The 20,046-nt window shown below is 46.1% G+C and overlaps 2 protein-coding genes and 1 long non-coding RNA gene across 3 annotated transcripts in view; 2 read left to right on the forward strand and 1 right to left on the reverse strand.

The window, feature by feature from the left end:
* The first annotated feature begins 511 nt into the window (after nt 1-511).
* HCAR1 (hydroxycarboxylic acid receptor 1) lies at nt 512-3,995 on the forward strand. The gene has a single exon (XM_015536423.2). The coding sequence runs from the start codon at nt 1,327-1,329 to the stop codon at nt 2,356-2,358; it is 1,032 nt and encodes a 343-aa protein (XP_015391909.1). The 5' UTR covers nt 512-1,326; the 3' UTR covers nt 2,359-3,995.
* A 700-nt stretch (nt 3,996-4,695) lies between these two features.
* The window catches only part of LOC122232716, a 33,510-nt gene continuing 18,159 nt past the window's right edge, over nt 4,696-20,046 (reverse strand). The window contains exon 3 of the long non-coding RNA XR_006210103.1: nt 4,696-5,132. This is a non-coding gene — a long non-coding RNA (uncharacterized LOC122232716). The remainder of the gene's footprint in view (nt 5,133-20,046) is intronic.
* Nucleotides 15,219-16,310, forward strand: HCAR2 (hydroxycarboxylic acid receptor 2). The gene has a single exon (XM_007099226.3). The coding sequence runs from the start codon at nt 15,219-15,221 to the stop codon at nt 16,308-16,310; it is 1,092 nt and encodes a 363-aa protein (XP_007099288.2).

The following is a 20,046-nucleotide window of genomic DNA, read 5'->3' on the forward strand; positions in this document are numbered from 1 at the left end:
GGAAACCACTCGGGAAAGTCTCTCAATATTTCCCCCAGGTGGGAGGTGACAGCGATCATGGTGGGGTTGGGGGGGATGTCGTGGGACTGACCTGGATCCAGGATTCAGTGGGAAGAGCTTCGCTTTAATCAGCATCTGGAAGAAGGCGTGTACGCCTCCTTTCAATGCGTTTCCCTCCCCTGCACCCCTTTCCTAAGCTGGGAGCTGAAAGGCACAGGGGCAGGTGGATCATCTAGCAAACCGAAGGGTAGGAAATTTTAGCAAAGACTCCAGTCTTGGGTGCAGTCTAATTTTACCCGTGATTATTTTAGAGATAGGCTCTCGGACCAACTGCCCGGCCCTCACTCCCCCCACCAACGGGCGCAGCCGACAGTTAAAATTAAAAGCATATCTATCATGGTTTTGGGCCAGCGGGACACTCCGAGCCAAATCCTCTTTTGCAAACAGCTGAGGCAGGAACTGACTCCCCGAGAGGCCGCTGCGTGGGGACCGGCACATGAGAGGTGGCTTCACGTCCATTGCGTGGTCCTGCTCATTGTGCAACAGGTCACTTGGGTCCAGGGAAGGATGCAAAGGGCAGGAGGTACGAACGGAGGGAAGGAAAGATGTCACGCTTCACGGAGCTTTTCTAACGACAGCCGGCGGGTGCCGGTTTTAGAGCTTTTTTCCCTCCCCTGACGCTTCTGACTTCTGCGTGCCTTATTTTTGGGTGTGGGCACAGGAAACGGCTCTGAGGAGCTGCGGAGCAAGGCCTCCCCCTCTGGCACCGCCTGGGAGCGCCCCATGGGATGGGGGGCGGACGGGGCAGTCAGGCAAAGGTTAGGGGAGGAAAGCAAAGGCAGAGGCCCAGAACGGCTCCAGGAAATGTTTGTATTTCTCCACCGGGAGGGAGGACAAACAAGCTTTTCTCGTGCCTTCTGGGCGGCCCTGCACGCTCTCCAGCACAGGAGTCTGAAGAGCAGAGTGAGGCCGCAGAGAAAAATCACCGCGGGGCCGGGGCCGCAGCATGAGTCCTTCTGGACCTGCCCACCGCTTCCCAGAAGTGACCGCCTGCGCCTCAAAGCCTCGCGGTGCCACCCGCTTCTCCCGGCCTGGGACAGCCGGAGACGAACGGACCTCCCCGAGCCTCTCCTTTCCCGGCTGACGTTCCTGGCCTCCTGGCGGCGGCCGCATCCACCCGCACCTGCGGTCCGCGTCCGCCCGCATCCCGGGGTGGAGAAGGGAGAAAACCAGCAGCCCGGTGAGTGGTAGCGTTCCGATCGGCACCTGTCTTTGTGGGGGCTCCCGGGGCCGCCCGGCACGCAGAACCCCCGTCCTCCGTCCACCATGGACAACGGGTCGTGCTGCCTCATCGAGGGGGACCCCATCTCTCAGGTGATGCCCCCGCTGCTGATCGTGGCCTTCGTGCTTGGCGCCCTGGGCAACGGCGTCGCCCTGTGCGGTTTCTGCTTCTGCATGAAGACCTGGAAGCCGAGCACCATTTACCTTTTCAACCTGGCCGTGGCCGACTTCCTTCTCATGATCTGCCTGCCCTTCCGGACCGACTACTACTGGAGACAGAGGCAGTGGGCCTTTGAGGACATTCCCTGCCGGGTGGCCCTCTTCATGCTGGCCATGAACAGGGCCGGGAGCATCGTCTTCCTCACGGTGGTGGCGGTGGACAGGTACTTCAAGGTGGTCCACCCCCACCACCTGGTGAACGCCATCTCCAACCGGGCTGCCGCCGGCATCGTGTCTGCCCTTTGGACCGTGGTCATCCTGGGGACCCTCTACCTTTTGATGGAGAACCATCTGTGTGTGCAAGAGGACACCGTATCTTGCGAGAGCTTCATCATGGAGTCGGCCAACGGCTGGCACGACATCATGTTCCAGCTGGAGTTCTTCCTGCCCCTCGGTGTCATCCTGTTTTGCTCCTGCAAGATTATTTGGAGCCTGAAGCAGAGGCAGCAGCTGGCCAGGCAGACTCGGATGAAGAAGGCCATCCGGTTCATCACGGTGGTGGCGGTTGTGTTCGTCACGTGCTATCTGCCCAGCGTGTCGGCCAGGCTCTATTTCCTCTGGACGGTGCCCTCGAGTGCCTGTGACCCCTCCGTCCACGTAGCCCTGCACGTGACCCTCAGCTTCACCTACATGAACAGCATGCTGGACCCGCTGGTGTATTATTTTTCGAGTCCCTCGTTCCCCAAATTCTACACCAAGCTCAAAATGCGCAGTTTGAGACCTAAGAATCCGGGACGCTCCAAGACCCAGAGGCCAGAAGAGATGCCAATTTCCAACCTCTGTCGCAAGAGTTGTGCCAGTGTGGCAAACAGCTTCCAGAGCCAATCCGACGTGCAGTGGGATCTCCAGATGTGTTGAATGGCAGTGAAACAGACAGACGGACAACGCCAAGGAGGACAGACAGACTGGCGACTTAGGATGGTTCATGCTAAGGGGTGAGAGTCTATTGAAAAGGCCACCCTTTCTTAACTGGATCCTCACTCTTTGGAAACGAAATTCAGGTTACTATGCCTTTTTGGAAGATTGTGGTTGACAAGTGAGTCACTTGCCTTTCTACGCCCCGATTGCAATGACGGGACAATATGTGCGTGGAGAAGGGCATGTGTGTGTTAAAAAGGAGGGACGTTAATTAAGAAGAGCTCGGCTCCTGTGTAGTTTTAATCGGCTGGGTGAACAGGCACCGATGTTTGAAGGAGTCACGTTCCCTGTCTGGGGGAGGTCGTGAACTTCATGACTTGGCAGTATTTCCTATCCTCTCTCAAGTCATCGTTTTAGAAACTAGAAACCTGAGTGAGTCAATACCTTTATTTCGGGCTGAGTGACATCTTTATGGGGACGTCCGGATCCTGACGATTTTCATGTCCACAGGGTGCCTGGGTATGTTTCTGATTTCTCAGTAGCCCAAGAAGAAGGACAGCAAAACAGTCTGCTCTGACCTTCTTGAAGCTCCACATGTTTCCGCAAGTCGTTGCATTTCAAAGAAGATGCTGAGGGATAGGTTTGCCTCCCCTGATCTTTCCAGTGGGAGCTGAGTGCGTGAAAAAACTCGGTTGACCTTTGGGATGGGCTGCGTGCAATGTGATCGCTTTTGACTGCTTGTTATGTGACTGTGAGTTGAAATCATTTATTCATTCCTTCTGCAAGTACTTACTGAGTTCATGTTTTGTGCGAGGCACTGTGCTACTATCCCCTTTACCTGGAGGGTCATTAGTCGATTCCTGTGTGACAGCAAAGTATCTTGGTGGGGTTGGGGGTGGGGAGCAAACAGAGGGGTTAATACCCTCACCCTCTCACTGAATATAGTTTCTAGACCTGTTCTGTGCAAACATCAGTGTATTCCTCCTATTGTGGGATTCTGAACAAACACTGAAGGGTGGAAAGGGTGACGTCCCCTACGCACATGAATTTCCCACATATGTACCTGGAGCCCTCAAAACTAGATGGTTCTATGGAATGACAGACTGTCCTTGCTCTGGATTAGGGGGAAAGATTCAAAGCCAACCTTAACTCTGTTCTCAAGCCACAAAGTGGTGAAAGCCATTCTTGGCTCTTCTATTTACACTTTCTCAAATGTTCAGGGTGCTCTCTGCACTAGATGACCTTTCCAGCTTTTCGTGCTCTGGCCTCGAAACACTCCTATCGGCTGTCTTTATTATTTCCTTCTGCAGAGACACTACACAGCTCAGTGCCGAAAAGTAAGGGCTCTGGAAAGTCAGATGAACCTTAAATTGGAATCCTAGCTCCACCACTCACTAGATTTTGTTCGCTGTCATATCCCCAGGGCTCAGGAGAGTGTCTGCACATAGTAGGTGCTTAATAAGTATTTGAATGAATAAGTGCCTGTGAAGCATTAAACAGTGTCTGGCAGGGAGCACTCAATATTGTGACTTACGACATTAACACATTTTACGCACCAAGATATTGAGGCACAAAAGCAATTTCCCACGGGGTTCAGAACTCCTAAGTTGCTGTATTGTGACTACCTGAATTCCCGCCCCCGCCCTCCCCAGCTGCCTGGCAGAGGGTGGGTGGGTGGGGGGAGTGAAAACAGGATTCTTCCCGTCTTCAGAGAACCATACATCCTCCTGAAAGAAATCTGGGAAAGCCCACACTTCGGCTTTTAATTCTATCCCTACTTAGAATTCTTTCCTGGACTGCCCCTTTGTTGCTTCCTCTCCATAAAAACGGTTCCAAAAGAAAGTCCGCATCCTGCGTGTGAGCCTATATTAGTTAAAAGACTCGTAAGACTTTACCCTCCCAGGAAAAAAAGCCTAAAAAATCCAGAAGTTCACGGTAGGCAGAGGCTCTCACTAAAAAAACAGCAATAACAAACAAAAAGAAAGGAAAATGAAAAAACCCAAACACAGTCTAGACTCTGATTTTACTGCCCTTTTTAAATTCACAGAATGTGATGAAAAAGAAATCTTATCAGGTGTTCTTCAGAAATGGTGAGGAAGAGGAGTATAGCTTTGTTTGAGTAAACACAGAACCCTTTTGAGCTCATCCATGAAGCTGGGGCCCTAAATTTTATAGATGCATTTATAAACATATACACAGGTTGGCATGGAGTAGAACAGACAGATGGGCTCACGCATGGACCTCACTGTACTCACCTTCCAGTGATGATGCGGTAGGAGTGGGAAGGAGTTAACATTTTGTCCCTTGTAAAGATTCATTCATTCACTCACTCACTCACTCATTCATTCCCTTTCAAGGAACATTTTTTAGGCACTGGCTCCGGACGAGGCACAGTAGAAACACGAATGGAAAACACAGCCCCTGCCCCTGTGGGTTCTATTGTAGAATCCGGGGGAAAGAATCAAACAACCATTTGGGGGTAACCGTGTGAAAGTGGTAAGCACAGGGCCCTGCGGCAGAGCCCAGGGGCCTTCATCCTGGCCGTGGGGGTTGGAGAGGGCTTCTCAGAGAAAATGACTCTGAACTTAGCCCTGAAGGATGCAAAGGAGGCAGGCAGGTGACTCAGTGGGAAAAGGTATCCCAGCGAGAGGGGCATGGTGAGGAAGCAGCTTGTTAGGGAGCTTCGGAAAGGTCCACAGGACCGGAATGAAAGGTCCTGGGGGTTGGGGGGCGGGACTGCAGCCCCTTGGTGAGAGATCAAGCCATGAGATCCACTGCGGAGAGAGAGAAAGAAGGTCTGCTCATAACTCTTCTTCTTTTTTTTTTTTTAAGTTTATTTATTCATCTAAGAGAGAGAGAGAGAGAGAACGGGAGAGCACGAGCCGGGGAAGGGCAGAGAGAGAGAGGGAGAGAGAGAGAGAGAATCCCAAGCAGACTCCACAATGACAGCAAAAAGCCCCACATGGAGTTCGAATTCATTAACACAAACCGAGAGATCATGACCTGAGCGGAAACCAAGAGTCAGACGCTTAACCAACGGAGTCACCCAGGAGCCCCCATTCACAACTTTTCCTGATGGAATATTCTTGAATAGCCTCTCAGAGTCTTTTCTTTTTTTAAAAAAAAAAAAGAATGAAAATCTCTGCAATTATTGAAGGTACATATGTTTTTGTTCAAAATTCAAAACAAATATATCAAGTGAGAAATAAAAGTCTTCCTTCTGTTGTTCCCCTTAATCTCGTTTCCTAGAGGTGATGACTAATATTTGGGGTAAATACACACTTGCCCACAAATAACAAATCTTGTTTTGTTTTGCCGAAGCATGATACACAAATAGATCTGCAAGTTATTTTTGTCATGAATAGCTTCCTACATCAGAACAGAGATCAATCTCGCTTTTAACTCCATTTCATTGTATAAACAAACCACATAAGGATTATTTAACCAATGGCCTTTTAATGGACATTTAAGTGCTTTCCAATTTTCCCCTATTGCCACCATGCTATGGTAAATATTCTGAATGATGTATCTTTGGGCACATGTGCTAGAGCTGGACGACCTGGGTTCAGATCTTATCTCCTTCACTCAGTAGCTGTGTGGCCTCGGACAAGTTACTTAACGTCTCAATGCTTTACTTTCCTTGCCCATTAGATAGGATAAGAGTTGTACCTGCCCCTTAGGGTTGTTTTGAATACTGAGTTTGATGTATAATGCATGCAGAAGAGTGCCTGACAGAAGAGTAAACCCTCTGTCCGTTAGCTCTTGCTATTATCTGGCATTAGCTCTTTTTATATGAGTTTTCATTATAATCTTGATAGATACCACCAGATTGCCCAACACAAAGTTGAACCAGATTGCATTCCCACCGACAAAGCCTTCCTCCACATTCTTGCCAACAGGCCTTTGTTTGTTTAATAAACATTTTTATCTTTGCTTGTTAAAAAAAAAAGAACCTTTTGTTTCCTAAGGAACACAAACAGGGGCGCCTAGCATGTGACTCTTCTTCTCAAGGGTTGTGAGTTCCAGCCCCATGTTGGGTGCAGAGATTACTTAAAAATAAAAATTAAAATATCTTAAGAAAAAGATGAGAGAGTAAGCGTTTTAAAAATTTATTTAAAAAATTTTTAATGTTCATTTATTTTTGAGAGACAGAGCGCAAGCAGGGGAGGGGAGGGAGACACAGAATCTGAAGCAGGCTCCGGGCTCTGAGCAGTCAGCACAGAGCCCGACGCAGGGCTGGGACCCATGAACCATGAGATCATGACCTGAGCCAAAGCCGGACGCTTAACCAACTGAGCCACCCGGGTACCCCAAGCCTTTTTTTTTTTTTTTTAAAGATCTTTTATTATTAAAAAAAATTTTTTTTTAATGTTTATTTATTTTTGAGAGACAGACAGAGCACTAGTAAGGGAGGGGCAGAGAGAGAGGGAGAGACCCAGAATCTGAAACAGGCTCCAGGCTCCCAGCTGTCAGCATAGAGCCCAACGGGGGTGCTCGAACCCATGAGCCCTGGGATCATGACCTGAGCTGAAGTCAGATGTTCAACCGACTGAGCCACCCAAACGATCTTTCACTATTTTCATTTTTATCTGTTATTATTTTTAAGTAATCTCTATACCCAGTGTGGAGCTTGAACTCACAACCTAGAGATCAAGACTCACAAGCTGCAGTGATTAACCCACCCAGGTATCCCAAGGCTTACTCTTTTATTTATTATTTTTTTTTCAAATGTTGAGCATGCCAGTCATTCTTTGCTTTTTTTTTTTTTTTTAAGTTTATTTATTTGTTTTTAAGAGAGAGAGAGTGTGTGAGTGTGGCAGGGGTGGGGGAGGGGGGCGGTGGACAGAGGCTCTGAAGCAGGCTCTGCTCAGAGAGCCGGATGTGGGGCTCATGAACCGTGAGATCCTGACCTGAGCCCCAAGTCTCCCAGGCACCCAACTGAGCCACCCAGGTGCCCCAAGGCTTACTCTTTTATTTATTTATTTATTTATTAATGTTTTTTATTTATTTTTGAGACAGAGAGAGACAGAGCATGAACGGGGGAGGGGCAGAGAGAGAGGGAGACACAGAATCAGAAGCAGGCTCCAGGCTCCGAGCCATCAGCCCAGAGCCTGACGTGGGGCTCGAACTCACGGACCGCAAGATCGTGACCTGAGCCGAAGTCGGACGCTTAACCGACTGAGCCACCCAGGCGCCCCAACTCTTTTAAAGCCATGAAGTCTAATCATCAATGTTGTTGTTGGTGCTGGTATGTTCGGTGTTGCACTGAGGAAGGCTTTGCCTAAGACAAGATCATGAAGACTCACTCTTAGGTTTTCTTCTAAGAGTTTTTGTCTTACATTTCGGTCTGTCATCCATTTTGAGTTAATTTTTGCGTCCAGGGCAAAGAAGGGATCTGACTTCATTCTTTTGCATGTGGCTCTTCAGTTGTCCCAGCAGAACCGCTTGAAAAGACTATTCTTTTCCCGCTGATTTATCGTAGAACCCTTGTTGAAAATCAGCTGACCAGAATTGCAAAAGCTTATCTCTGGACCCTCAATCATGCCCCACTGATCTATATGTCTATTCTTACGCCAGAAGCACTCATTGTCTTGATGACTGTAAAGTATTTGAATTGGGAAGTGTGAGTTCAACTTTCGTCTTCTTTTTCAAGATTATTTGATTATTCTGATTTGCCCTTAGGTTTTTTGGGGGTTTTTTTACATGAAATTGAACACCATGTTTGAAAACCCTGCAATATTCTTCTTTTTTCTTTTTATATGTCTCTGTCAGCCAGTGTGGCCAGCTTCCTCTCTATCTCTTTGCTACTTCTCAATTTCGCCTTCATCTTCCTTAGTGGTCCGGGCGTCTCTCGTTTGCCACCAGCCAAGTGTCCCAGCTCAGCGCTATTTACCATCTGAGAGGGGAAATCTCCCACAATGTCCCCGATGAGCTATGATTCCTGTAGTCCCACCCTCATGTGACCCCTCCCAGTGGAATATAGACCGGCCCCGTGACACGCTTTAACCCCCAAAATGTGGGGTTGGTGATGTTCTGAGATTTCCGAGCCAGGCAATAGAAAGGTCTGCACGTCTGCTCTTTGGAAGCCTTGAGTAGCGAGCGTCGTAAGAAGTCCAGCCTACCCCGTGGAAAGAACACGCGAAGAGGCCATGTGGAGATGCCATGTAGGGAGATACAAAACTCGATGGAGAGGGAGGGAAGGCCAGGGGTCCCAGGGCTCTGCTTGAGCCTAGCTGCCCCCCACGTGAGAACTAGCCAGCTGAGTCCAGTCAACTCAGGACCCGGAGAGATAATACAACAGTGGTTGCTTTAAGCCCCTGAATTTTGTGGTCGTTTGCTACACAGCAGTAGACAACTAAAACAGAGATGCCAGCTAAATCTGAAGACAAACAGTGGGGTACTTAATCTATGCCTTGGTTTCCTAATCTGTAATATGGAGCTGATGGTGACAATCACAACACATCATTCACAGGGTTTTCATGAGGATTAAGTGAGATCACGAACCTCTTAGCACTATGCCCGGCACAGAGGAGGCAGTTGATAAATGATAGCAATTTTTTTTAAAGATTTTATTTTTAAGTGATCTCTACACCCAACATGGGGCTTGAATTTACAAGCCCAAGATCAAGATGCTCCTCGCTATTATCATTTTCACTTAAAAAAAAAAGTTCAGTCCAGTTCAACGGCACTCATCCAAGCTGTGATAAGACAACTAGGAATAAAGATTCAATTCTGAAAGCCATAGATTTTAAGTGGAGTTTCCACAAAACTCAGTGGAATCACTGCCTTAGCTGGTGAAGTGATTCATTACAGCAAGTTTCTGTACAACTCATGTGCTAGTAAGAAAAAACATAAATACATAAAAGAAGAACACAAACACGACGACACATGCCCACGGCACAGCAGAAAGACCGGAAATTCCACCCGAATCCAGGGAGGCCGGAATTAATGTTCAGTCTGAGTCGTTGTGAACTTTGTGTTACAATCAGAGAATGAGCTGGAAGATTGTCTGATCCCTCAATTTATATACGAAGAAACTCAGAGGGTAAGAGGGTTCATGGTAGTTGATGATAAAGCCAGACCAAGCATCCAGGCCTCCAGCTTTTCTCTTCTTTCAAACTTAACAATATTTATTGCTCTCTCATAATTTTATCCATGACTATTGGTTTTTTTTAAACATAACTATTATTTTTTTAATGTTTATTTATTTTTGAGAGAGAAAGAGGGAGGAGGGGCAGAGAGAGAGAATTCCAAGCAGGCTGCACACTGTCAGCATGAAGCCTGCCATGGGGCTGGATCCCACGACAGTGCGATCATGCCCTGAGCCAAAACCAAGAACCAGAAGCTCAACTGACTGAACCACCCAGTCGTCCAAAACCACAAATATTGTAAAATTGTAAAACTTAGGAAGAGAAGGAACCTAGTAAATTTCAGCTCCCAGAAATAGACAACTATTGTTAATAGTTGGTGTTTCTGGCTTTTAGTGAAGAAAGTTAATCAAGGTTCTTTATGAATATCACCGACAAATCTACGTTCATCCCAGAAGGAAGCAGGATACTCATAGGCGGCAAGGACAGGAAGTAAATACCAGCCATTTCACTAGAGCCTTAACACACCCACGGAATATGACCTCAATCCAATGCAGCCTTACAAACGAGGCAATAATATAATAAGAGGCAGTGTAGTTTCATGGTTGGGGACACAGGCTTTGAAGCCAGTGCCAGATTCAAACCCAAAGCTCTGCTCTTATTAGCTGGGGTAGCCTTAAACATTTCCAACCTCTGTGAGTTTCACTGTCCTCATTTGGAAATCAGAATCAGCAATGGTCCCTACTCTGTGGACTGCAGTCACGGTAAAACACCATCATGTATTTGAAGCATTGCACGTGGGATCCGGTGTATATTGGAAGCTCTCTGTAATATAGATACCAACATCATCACCTTTCCTTTTTTGTTCTTGCTTTTTTAATCGAGCAATAAATAACATAAAACCCTATATTGGCTTCAGGCATACAACACAATCATTCAATATTTGTGTATATTGCAAAATGATCACCACGAGGAATCTAGTAACCTGTCATCATACGTAGTTATGGAATTTTTTTCTTGTGATGAGGACTTTTAAGATTTACTGTCTAGGGGTGGCTGAGTGGCTCAGTTGGTTAAGCGCCCAACTCTCGACTTTGGCTCAGGTCATGATCTCATACTTCACAAGTTTGAGCCCTGCGTCGGGCTCTGTGCTGTGTCAGCACGGAGCCGGCTTGGAATTTTCTCTTCCTCTCTCTCTGCCCCTCCCCCACTCACCCTTACTTGCTCTTTCTCTCTCTCTCTCTCAAAGTAAATAAACTTAAAAAAAAATTATTTTTTTTTGAAAATTTACTGGGGTGCTTGGGTGGCTCAATCAGTTAAGCGTCCAACTTCAGCTCAGGTCATGATATCATGGTTTGTGAGTTCAAACTCCATGTCGGGCTCTGTGCTGACAGCTTGGAGCCTGGAGCCTGCTTTGGATTCTGTCTCCCTCTATCTCTATCTCTCTGCCCCTCCCTGCTCTCATTCTGTCTCTTTCTCTCTCAAGAATAAATAAACATTAAAAATTTTTTTAATTAAAAAAATAAGATTTACTCTCTAAGCAACTATCAACTATGCAATACAGTATTATCAGCTACAGTTGCCATAATGTACATTATAATCCCAGGACTTACTTATTTTATAACAGGAGGTTGTACTTTTTGGTTCCCTTCACCCATTTTGCCCCGCCTCCGGCAAGGACCAATCTGTTCTCTGTATCTATGAGCTTTTTTTTTTTATGACTCCTCATCAAGAGAGATCATACAGTATTTGCCTTTTTCCGTCTTATTTCCCTTAGCATAATACTGTCAAGTCCATCTATGTTGCCTCAAACGGCAAGATTTCCTTCTCTTTTATGGGTGAATAATATTCCATTTTTACACACATGCTTTTCTTTTATCCATTCATCCGTCTATGAACACTCAGGGGTTTTTTTCCATATGTTGGCTATTGTGAATAACGTCACAATGAATATGGGCATGCAGGTATCTTTTCAAGTTAGTGTTTTCGTTTTCTTTGGATAAATACCCAGAAGTGAAAGTGCTGGATTGTATAGTATTTCTTTTTCTAATTTTTGCGAAACTTCCATACTGTTTTCCATGGTGGCTGCACCAACCTACATCCCACCAACAGTGCACAAGGGGTCCCTTTTCTCTGCATTTCTTGCCTTCTTCTCTTGATAATAGCCATTCTAACAGGTGTGAGGTGATATCTCATCGTGGTATGGATTTACATTTCCCTGCTAATTAGTAATGTTGAACATCTTTTCATGTACCCGTTTGTCATTCGTCATTCTTCTTTAGGAAAATGTCTATTCAGAGCCTCTACCATCTATTCATTCATTCATTCATTCATTTATTCATTTAGAGAGTAAGTGGGGAGGGGCAGAGAGAGAGAGAGAGACAGAGAGAGAGAGAATCTCAGGTAGGCTTCATGTTCAGTGCAGAACTGGACTTGGGGCTCAATCCTACAACTGTGAGATCATGATCTGAGCCAAAATCAAGGGTCAAACATTCAACTGACTGAGGCACCCAGGTGCCCAGGAGTTTTATGGTTTCAGGTCATACATTCAAGTCTTTAATCCATTTTAAGTTCATTTTTGTGCGTTTCATTCTTTTCATGTGGCTGTCCAGTCTTCCCAACACCCTTTATTGAAGAGGTTGTCCTTTCCCCATTATATATTCTTGGCTCCTTTGTCATAAATAAACTGACCATATTCTCATGGGTTTATTTCTGGGCTCTCTATTCTATTCCACTGATTTATGTGTCTGTTTTTATGCCAATACCATACAGTTTTGATTACTCTAGCTTTGTCATATAGTTTGAAATCAGGAGTGAAAACACTCTAGCTTTGTTCTTTTTCTCAAGATTGTTTTGGGCCTCCTGGGTGGCTTAGTCAGTCAAGCATCTGACTTTTGATCTCAGCTCAGGTCATTATTTCACAGTTTGTGGGGTCAAGCCCTGAACTGGGCTCGGTGCTGACAGCGTGGAACCTGCTTGGGATTCTCTCTTTCTCCCTCTGTGCCCCTTCCTCACTCTCTCTCTCTCAAAATAAATAAATAAACTTAAAAAAAAAAAAGATTGCTGAGGAGCCTGGATGGCTCAGTCAGTTAAGCATCCGACTCTTGGTTTCACCTTAGGTCACGATCTCATGGTTTCGTGGGTTTGAGTCTCGCATCAGGCTCTGTCTGTGCTGGCAGTGCAGAGTCCACTTGGGATTCTCTTTGTCTCTGCCCCTCCCCGAACTTGCACTGTCTTTGTCTCTCTCAAAATAAATAAATAAAAACTTTTTTAAAAATATCGTTTTGGCTACTTGGGGCCTTTTGTGCTTCGATACACATTTTGGAATTATCTGTTCTATTTTTGCAAAAAATGCTATTGGCATTTTGATAGGGATGGCATTAAATCAGTAGATCTCCTTGGGTGGTATAGACATTTTAACAATATTAATTCTTGCAATCCATGAACATGCAATATATCTTTCCATTTATTTGAGTCTGTCGATGTCTTTCATCAACGTCTTAGTTTTTGGTGTATAGGTATTTCACCTTCTTGGTTACATTTATCCTAGGGTATTTTATTCTTTTTGAGTATGATTGTAAATAGGATTGTTTTCTTAACTTCTCTTTCGGATAGTTCGTTATTAGTGTAGCCAACATCATCTTCATCATTATCATCATCATCAAGTCCTCTGGTTCCTATGGGAATCTAATATTAGAGCATCCTGACTCCAATTTACTGTGAAGAGTCCACAGATCCCTTTTATTGAAACTAGGTATGCATCTAAAGAAGCGAATTTCCTATTTTTTAATGATTACTTATTTTTGAGAGAGAGAAAGAAAGAAAGATCATGAGCAGGGGAGGGGCAGAGAGAGAAGGAGACACAGAATCTGAAGCAGGCTCCAGGCTCTGAGCTGTCAGCACAGAGCCCGACACGAGGTTCAAACCCATGAACCTCGAGATCATGACTTGAGCTGAAGTTGGACACTCAACTGACTGAGCCACCCAGGCGCCCCGTGTATTTCCTATTTTTAACTCAAAGTAGAAGCAGCAGTTTGGAACCTCTTGCACAGCAAGAATCATAACTAAAATATTAAAGGGTAGAATATTTTTTTTAAAAAGGGTAGAAATGTTCTGTGGGGCTTCACTCAATTAGACTAAAAAGCAAAGAAATGATGTGTGAAATAGTGACCTGCTATGAGGCAGGGTTCAAAGTCCTCGTAGGTCCCATTGCTGTACATTTAATTTTCAGAAAATGGAGGCTTTTCAAATATCATGCACTTAGTAGGGGGAGGCTGTGAGTGTGTAGGGACAGAGAGACACAGGAACTCTCTGTACCTTCCGCTCGATTTTGCTGTGAATCTAAAACTCTAAAAAATAACTTACTGATTTTTAAAAATCATGTACTTAAAAATAAATCACTTATTCGAGCACAGAAGCCTATCAAAATCCAACACAAACAAAAACCCCAGCTTTATTGTAACATATCGCTGGCAATCCAAACTAGGTTCAAGTTTTCAAACATCTTATGAAATTGTATGCTGTTCCCAAGTATCTTTCCCCTCCCCCCCCCTCACTTCCCAAGTAGAGATTAATTGCAAAGTTCTGGTGTGGAAAAGCAATCCGTGTTTCTGCAGAGAAGGTGGCAGGGAAACATGAAAAGCAACACATCTGTCTTTGTAAAATAGATAATTACTGTCTTCTTGGTATTTCCAAAGAAATTATATGCATGCTACTGTTTTCTTTTCTTTTTTTTCTTTTTCTTTTCTTTTCTTTCCTTTCTTTTCTTTTCTTCTCTTTCCTTTCCTTTTTCTTTTCTTTCTTTTCTTTTTTCTTTTCTTCTTTCTTTTCTTTTCTCTTCTTTTTTACTTTATTTATTTTGAGAGACAGAGAGACACACACAGAGCAGGGGAGCAGGGGAGGGGCAGAGAGAGCATCCCAAGCAGGCTCTGAGCACAGAGCCTGATGTGGGGCTTGAACCCACGAGTCATGAGATCATCACCTGAACCAAAATCAAGAGTTGGACCCTTAACCGACTGAGCCACCCAGGCACTCCAGCATGATACTGTTTCTTAAATCGTATACATGCTAAAGCTTCATACTCATTCTTTTTTTTTTTTAATGTTTATTTTTGAGAGAGAGAGACAGAGCACAAGTCAGAGAGAGAGGGAGACACAGAATCTGAAGCAGGCTCCAGGCTCTGAGCTATCAGCACAGAGCCTGAAACGGGGCTCGAACTCACAAACTGAGAGATCATCACCTGAGCCAAAGTTGGACGCCCAACCGACTGAGCCACCCAGGCGCCCCCATACTCATTCTTAATGTTTCTGGAAAACCATGCTGCTTAGCACAGGAAATTATTATTGCCATTGTTGTTTTGTTCATTATGTAAGCCAACAAGCTGCCAGTGATTTAATTCTCTAATGTTAAGCACTCAGTATGTAGGCACACAGCCTTCCAAAGGGATGCCTTCCACATTTCAGTAATTCACAAATGGCAGTTGGCTTGCCTAAACTTATCCTTTACATTTAGGAAGCTGTGGGTTCCTGTCTGCCCAGGGGATTTTTATTACTTGTTTATGCAAACAGCAGATTGCATAAGAGCCTTGCTGGCTTTTTTTTTTTTTTTTTTAAACGATTTCGTAGCTTCCTGGTAACCATTCAGTCATCTATTTCAACACCCTGACATGACATAAAGGCGGGAGCTGAACCTCACATTCGCCACTCAGACACACACCTCTTTCCTTGGGCATTCGCTAGGTGAGGCGCTCCCTAGGACTGACTCGCTCCACTCATGAACCTGCACCAGCAGCAGAATCATTTTCTGGAAATAGACAAGAAGAACTGCTGTGTGTTCCGGGATGACTTCATTGCCAATGTGCTGCCACCAGTGCTGGGGCTGGAGTTTGTGTTCGGGCTCCTGGGCAATGGCCTTGCCCTGTGGATTTTCTGCTTCCACCTCAAGTCCTGGAAATCCAGCCGGATTTTCCTGTTCAACTTGGCCGTGGCCGACTTTCTCCTGATCATCTGCCTGCCATTCTTGACGGACAACTACGTGAGGAAGTGGGACTGGAAGTTTGGGGACATCCCTTGCAGGCTGATGCTCTTTATGCTGGCCATGAACCGCCAGGGCAGCATCATCTTCCTCACCGTGGTGGCCGTGGACAGGTATTTCCGGGTGGTCCATCCCCACCATGCTCTGAACAAGATCTCCAATCGGACGGCGGCCATCATCTCCTGCCTCTTGTGGGGTGTCACCATCGGCCTGACAGGTCACCTCCTGCACAAAAAGATGTTGATCAGGAATCGAGATGCGAATTTGTGCAGCAGCTTTAGCATCTGCCATACCTTCAGGTGGCATGATGCCATGTTCCTCCTGGAGTTCATCCTGCCCCTGGGCATCATCCTGTTCTGCTCGGCCAGAATCATCTGCAGCCTGCGCCAGCGACAAATGGACAGACACGCCAAGATCAAGAGGGCCATCAACTTCATCATGGTGGTGGCCATTGTCTTCATCATCTGCTTCCTGCCCAGCGTGGCTGTGCGCATACGCATTTTCTGGCTCCTGCACACCACGGGTACGAAGAACTGTGATGTCTATCGCTCGGTTGACCTGGCGTTTTTCATCACCCTCAGCTTCACCTACATGAACAGCATGCTGGACCCTTTGGTGTACTACTTCTCCAGCCCATCTTTTCCCAACTTCTTCTCCACCCTGATCAACCGCTGCCTGCGGAAGAAGACACCACAAGGGCCAGATAATAACCAGAGCACAAGCATGGAGCTCACGGGGGATCTGAGTACAACCAGGAGTGTTCCAGACACTTTAATGGCCAACCCCAGTGAGCCGTGGAACCCATCTCATCCAGCCCCAGCTTCTCGCTAAATAATCGAGCCAAGAAGAGAGATTGTTACCAAGAACCAAGGTCTCTGGAGAAACGGTTTGGCTGGGTGCACAGAGTACCATCGTTAGTCCCGGCCTGTGGTTTCCTGGAACTTCCAGATTCAGAGAATCAGACTTAGAGAAGTGGTGTGGCAGAGTGGGCTGCCTGGTTGCAGAAAGTCAGCAGAGGAATCTTGGGGGGAACAGAGACTAAAGCCTCTGAAACTTCTGCTCAATCTCTGACACTCACAGGACCGAAGACGGCAAAACTGTCCTCACCTTCTGCTGAGTAGAGTTGGAGCCACAGAGACGCCCATCAGCACCTGTGATTGACTGACTCTTTCCCTCCCTTGCCTGAGATGTGGATGGTTCTCAGCTCCTGGGGAGGGAGCGGGTATCCAGCCTGTTGGTGGACTCCAGCTGAGACAAGGAGAGCTAAGTGACTGGAGGGAAGTTATTGCCCCGGAAGGGAGGCCAGGCGTCATTCACCGAGCCAGTAGGTCACTTACATTCCACGGATTCATCTCTCAGCCAAGCTTCAGCAGAAAAGCACTAGGCAAAGAGACTCACAGCTTTGGTTAATATCTGAGTTTCCAGTAGTGGGAAGAGAGGGATTAGCCAGGGAGGGACGGAGCAAAACAGTCTTACTAAGAAAAAGGAAAGGCGTGTGTGCTACGACCTTCGGCTAATCCATTCCTTTCTTGATGACACTAATTTGAAGGCTGAGCAGTTAGAGACTTTGGAGGAGATAGCTGCTTCCCACCTCTGTTTGCTTTTGTCATTCAAAGGGAGGTGCTGTCCAGCAATCCGAGGGAGAAGGTGCCTCCTGGTTCGTTTGCTCGTGTTTCTATCCTTATGGGAAATCTACCATGTCAATAAACTTGGATGTGAGACACACTGTCTGGTGTTGCATGTGTCCGGATGATGGTTCACAGAAACGGACTTCTTACTTAAGCGGAGACTTTTATGGGCTGTCAACTGTGTCCTAGTAGAAAAATACTGAATACTGTAAAGTAAGAAAAGAATGTGGACGCTGAACCGCACCGAGAGACAGTTAAGTGAAAATTACACCTGCATTAGGACAAGGACGAGAAAGGGCTGGGAATAAATAAAAAACCATTTAATTGGGAAGGGAGGTGCAGACAGGGTTGCAAGAACACTGCACGTTTTATTTAGAGTTTGGTGAATATTGATGTTACTATTTGTGTATTAAAAAAAGGAATCGGGAACTCCTGGGTGGCTCAGCTAGTTAAGCGTCTGACTTGGTTTCTGCTCCGGTCACCATTTCACAGTTCGAGATAGAGCCCCGTGTCAGCTCTGTGCTGACTCAGAGCCTGCTTGGGATTTTCTGTCTCTCCCTCTGTCTCTGCCCCTCCCCTGCTCTCACGTACTCTCTCTCTCTCTCTCTCAAAATAAATAAATAAACTTTAAAATAAATAAATAATAAAGCATGGTGGTTAAACAAAATGATGTGTTGGAAAAAAAAAAAAAGGAATGGGGACAGACTGGGGTGCTTGCATAGGAAGGGGAAGAAAGAATTTCCTATGAAATTATTTTAGTTCCCGGTTCTGGATGGAAAGGAGACGTACTGGTTTGAGTCTGTGATCCGTCCAAGTTTCTGTTACGCTTTCATTCCCAGCTTGTCACTCCTTGATTCTTTGGCAAGATGAGGCTTGCTTTGACATCCTGACTCAGAAACAGATAAGAAAGGTAGATACTCAGACTCCTAGCCATAGTTGAATGGCAGTAAATGAATAGACATAGACGTTCTCATGGTGAAGTGTTTTGAGAGCACTTTGCTTGCCCGGTTCTCCAGTCCATTCCTAGAAGTAGAAAGTTAAAGCAGAAATCACCTTAAAGAAGAAGTGTTGGCAGACATGAGCTCAGAGGGAAGGAGTAGTTCCCCGGCCTCAAACGCATGAGTCAGCAGGGAGCCCGGCTGTGAAACTCTGACCTGTTTAGAATTAATTCACATTTGTTTCATTTGTTCATGAGTTCCATCAGCTTTTTGTTGTTGTTTTTTTTTTTTTTTAAATAGGCTCCACGCCCAGTGTGGGGCTTGAACTCACAACCCTGAGATTAAGAGCTGCCTCCTTTACTGCCTGAGCCAGCCAGGCACCCCTCCATCAGCTTTCAGGTATCAGCACCAACTATGTGCCCAATGCTGTGCTGGGTGGTTGGTGGAAATAGTACAAGGGACAAGGTACCCAAGACCTTGTTCTTACAGGACTCACCTTCGGGGTGGGGAGACAACAGAAAAGTAAAACAGTGACTGGAAAAGGAATTGGGGACAGTTGGGAGTATTATGAAGACAGCAAAGCAGGGTGACGGGCTTAAAAGGGAGGGCTCTGGGATGACCAAGAAGGTCTCTATGAAGAAGTGACCTTGGGGCGCCTGGGTGGCTCAGTTGGTTGAGAGTCCGACTTCAGCTCAGGTCACGATCTCACGGTTCGTGAGTTCGAGCCCCGCGTCAGGCTCTGGACTGATGGCTCAGAGCCTGGAGCCTGCTTCCGATTCTGTGTCTCCCTCTCTCTCTGCCCCTCCCCCATTCATGCTCTGTCTCTCTCTGTCTCAAAAATAAATAAACATTAAAAAAAAAAAATTAAAAAAAAGAAGTGACCTTGACCTGAGCCATAAATGACAAGGCAGAGCAGAAATCTGCAAAATGTGCAAAACTCTGGGGGAAGGACATTCTAGCCAGCGGTGACGGTGACGGTAACCACAAAGGCCCCGAGGTGAGACTCAGTTGGTGTGTGTGACTGTACTTGCGTCCTGGGGCCACCATAGCAAAGTACCAATCTGGGAGTTTAAAACAACAAAAATGTGGGGCGCCTGGGTGGCTCAGCTGGTTAAGTGTCCAACTCTTGGTTTTGGCTCAGGTCATGATCTCAAGGTTCATGAGTTCGAGCCCTGTGTCAGGATCTCTGCTGTCAGTGCAGAGCCCACTTTGCATCCTCTGTCCCCTTCTCTCTCTGCCCCTCCCCTGCTCACACATGTGCTCTCTCTCTCTCTCTCAAAAAAGAAATAAACATTAAAAAAAAATAGTCAGACGCTTAACCTACTGAGCCACCAAGCCATCCCTAGAACTGAACTTTTGATGAAATTCTTTGACGGTTGAGGCTGGGCTGTTTGTATTACCGGCTAAGCTCCTGAGAAGGAAATTCCTTTTTTTTTTCTTCATTGTAGTGGGATGATGCCTTATTATAATTGTGTAACTCAGGGGCCTCATAAATGCAAGTAACTGAATCACACTTCAAATTAGCTTAAGTAAAAAATGAAAAATAAAAAGAGAGGAAAGATACTAGCATATCTCACAGAAACTGAGAGAGAGAGTTAAACCAGGGTTGGGCAGCTCCAGGAGACCAGCTCACAGCCCTTCGCCCCAACTCTTAGCCATGAACTTGACTCAACCCCTCCATACCCCTGTTTCTCCAGTCAGATTCTCACATGAGAGAATTTGGTCCCAAACCATTCTCTATAGAGTCACGAAAACAAGTCACAGAGCAGCTGTGCAAAGGGTATTTTATTTTATCTATTTTTTAAAGTTTATTTATTTATTTTGAGAGAGAGCAAGAGAGCAAGAGTGAGCATGAGCAGAGGAGGGGCAGAGAGAGAGAATCCGAAGCAGGCTCTGTCAGTGCAGAGCCTCATGTGGGGCTTGAACTCACAAACCGTGAGATCATGACTTGAGCTGAAATCAGGAGTTGGTGGCTTAACCTTACTGAGCCACCCAGGCGCT

This window comes from Panthera tigris, chromosome D3, assembly GCF_018350195.1.
Source record: "Panthera tigris isolate Pti1 chromosome D3, P.tigris_Pti1_mat1.1, whole genome shotgun sequence".
In the NCBI taxonomy this organism is placed as follows: domain Eukaryota; kingdom Metazoa; phylum Chordata; class Mammalia; order Carnivora; family Felidae; genus Panthera; species Panthera tigris.

Excerpts from the sequence above, each read along its gene's own strand:
- HCAR1 (XM_015536423.2), top strand. The coding sequence starts at position 1,327 with ATGGACAACGGGTCGTGCTGCCTCATCGAGGGGGACCCCATCTCTCAG.
- HCAR2 (XM_007099226.3), top strand. The coding sequence starts at position 15,219 with ATGAACCTGCACCAGCAGCAGAATCATTTTCTGGAAATAGACAAGAAG.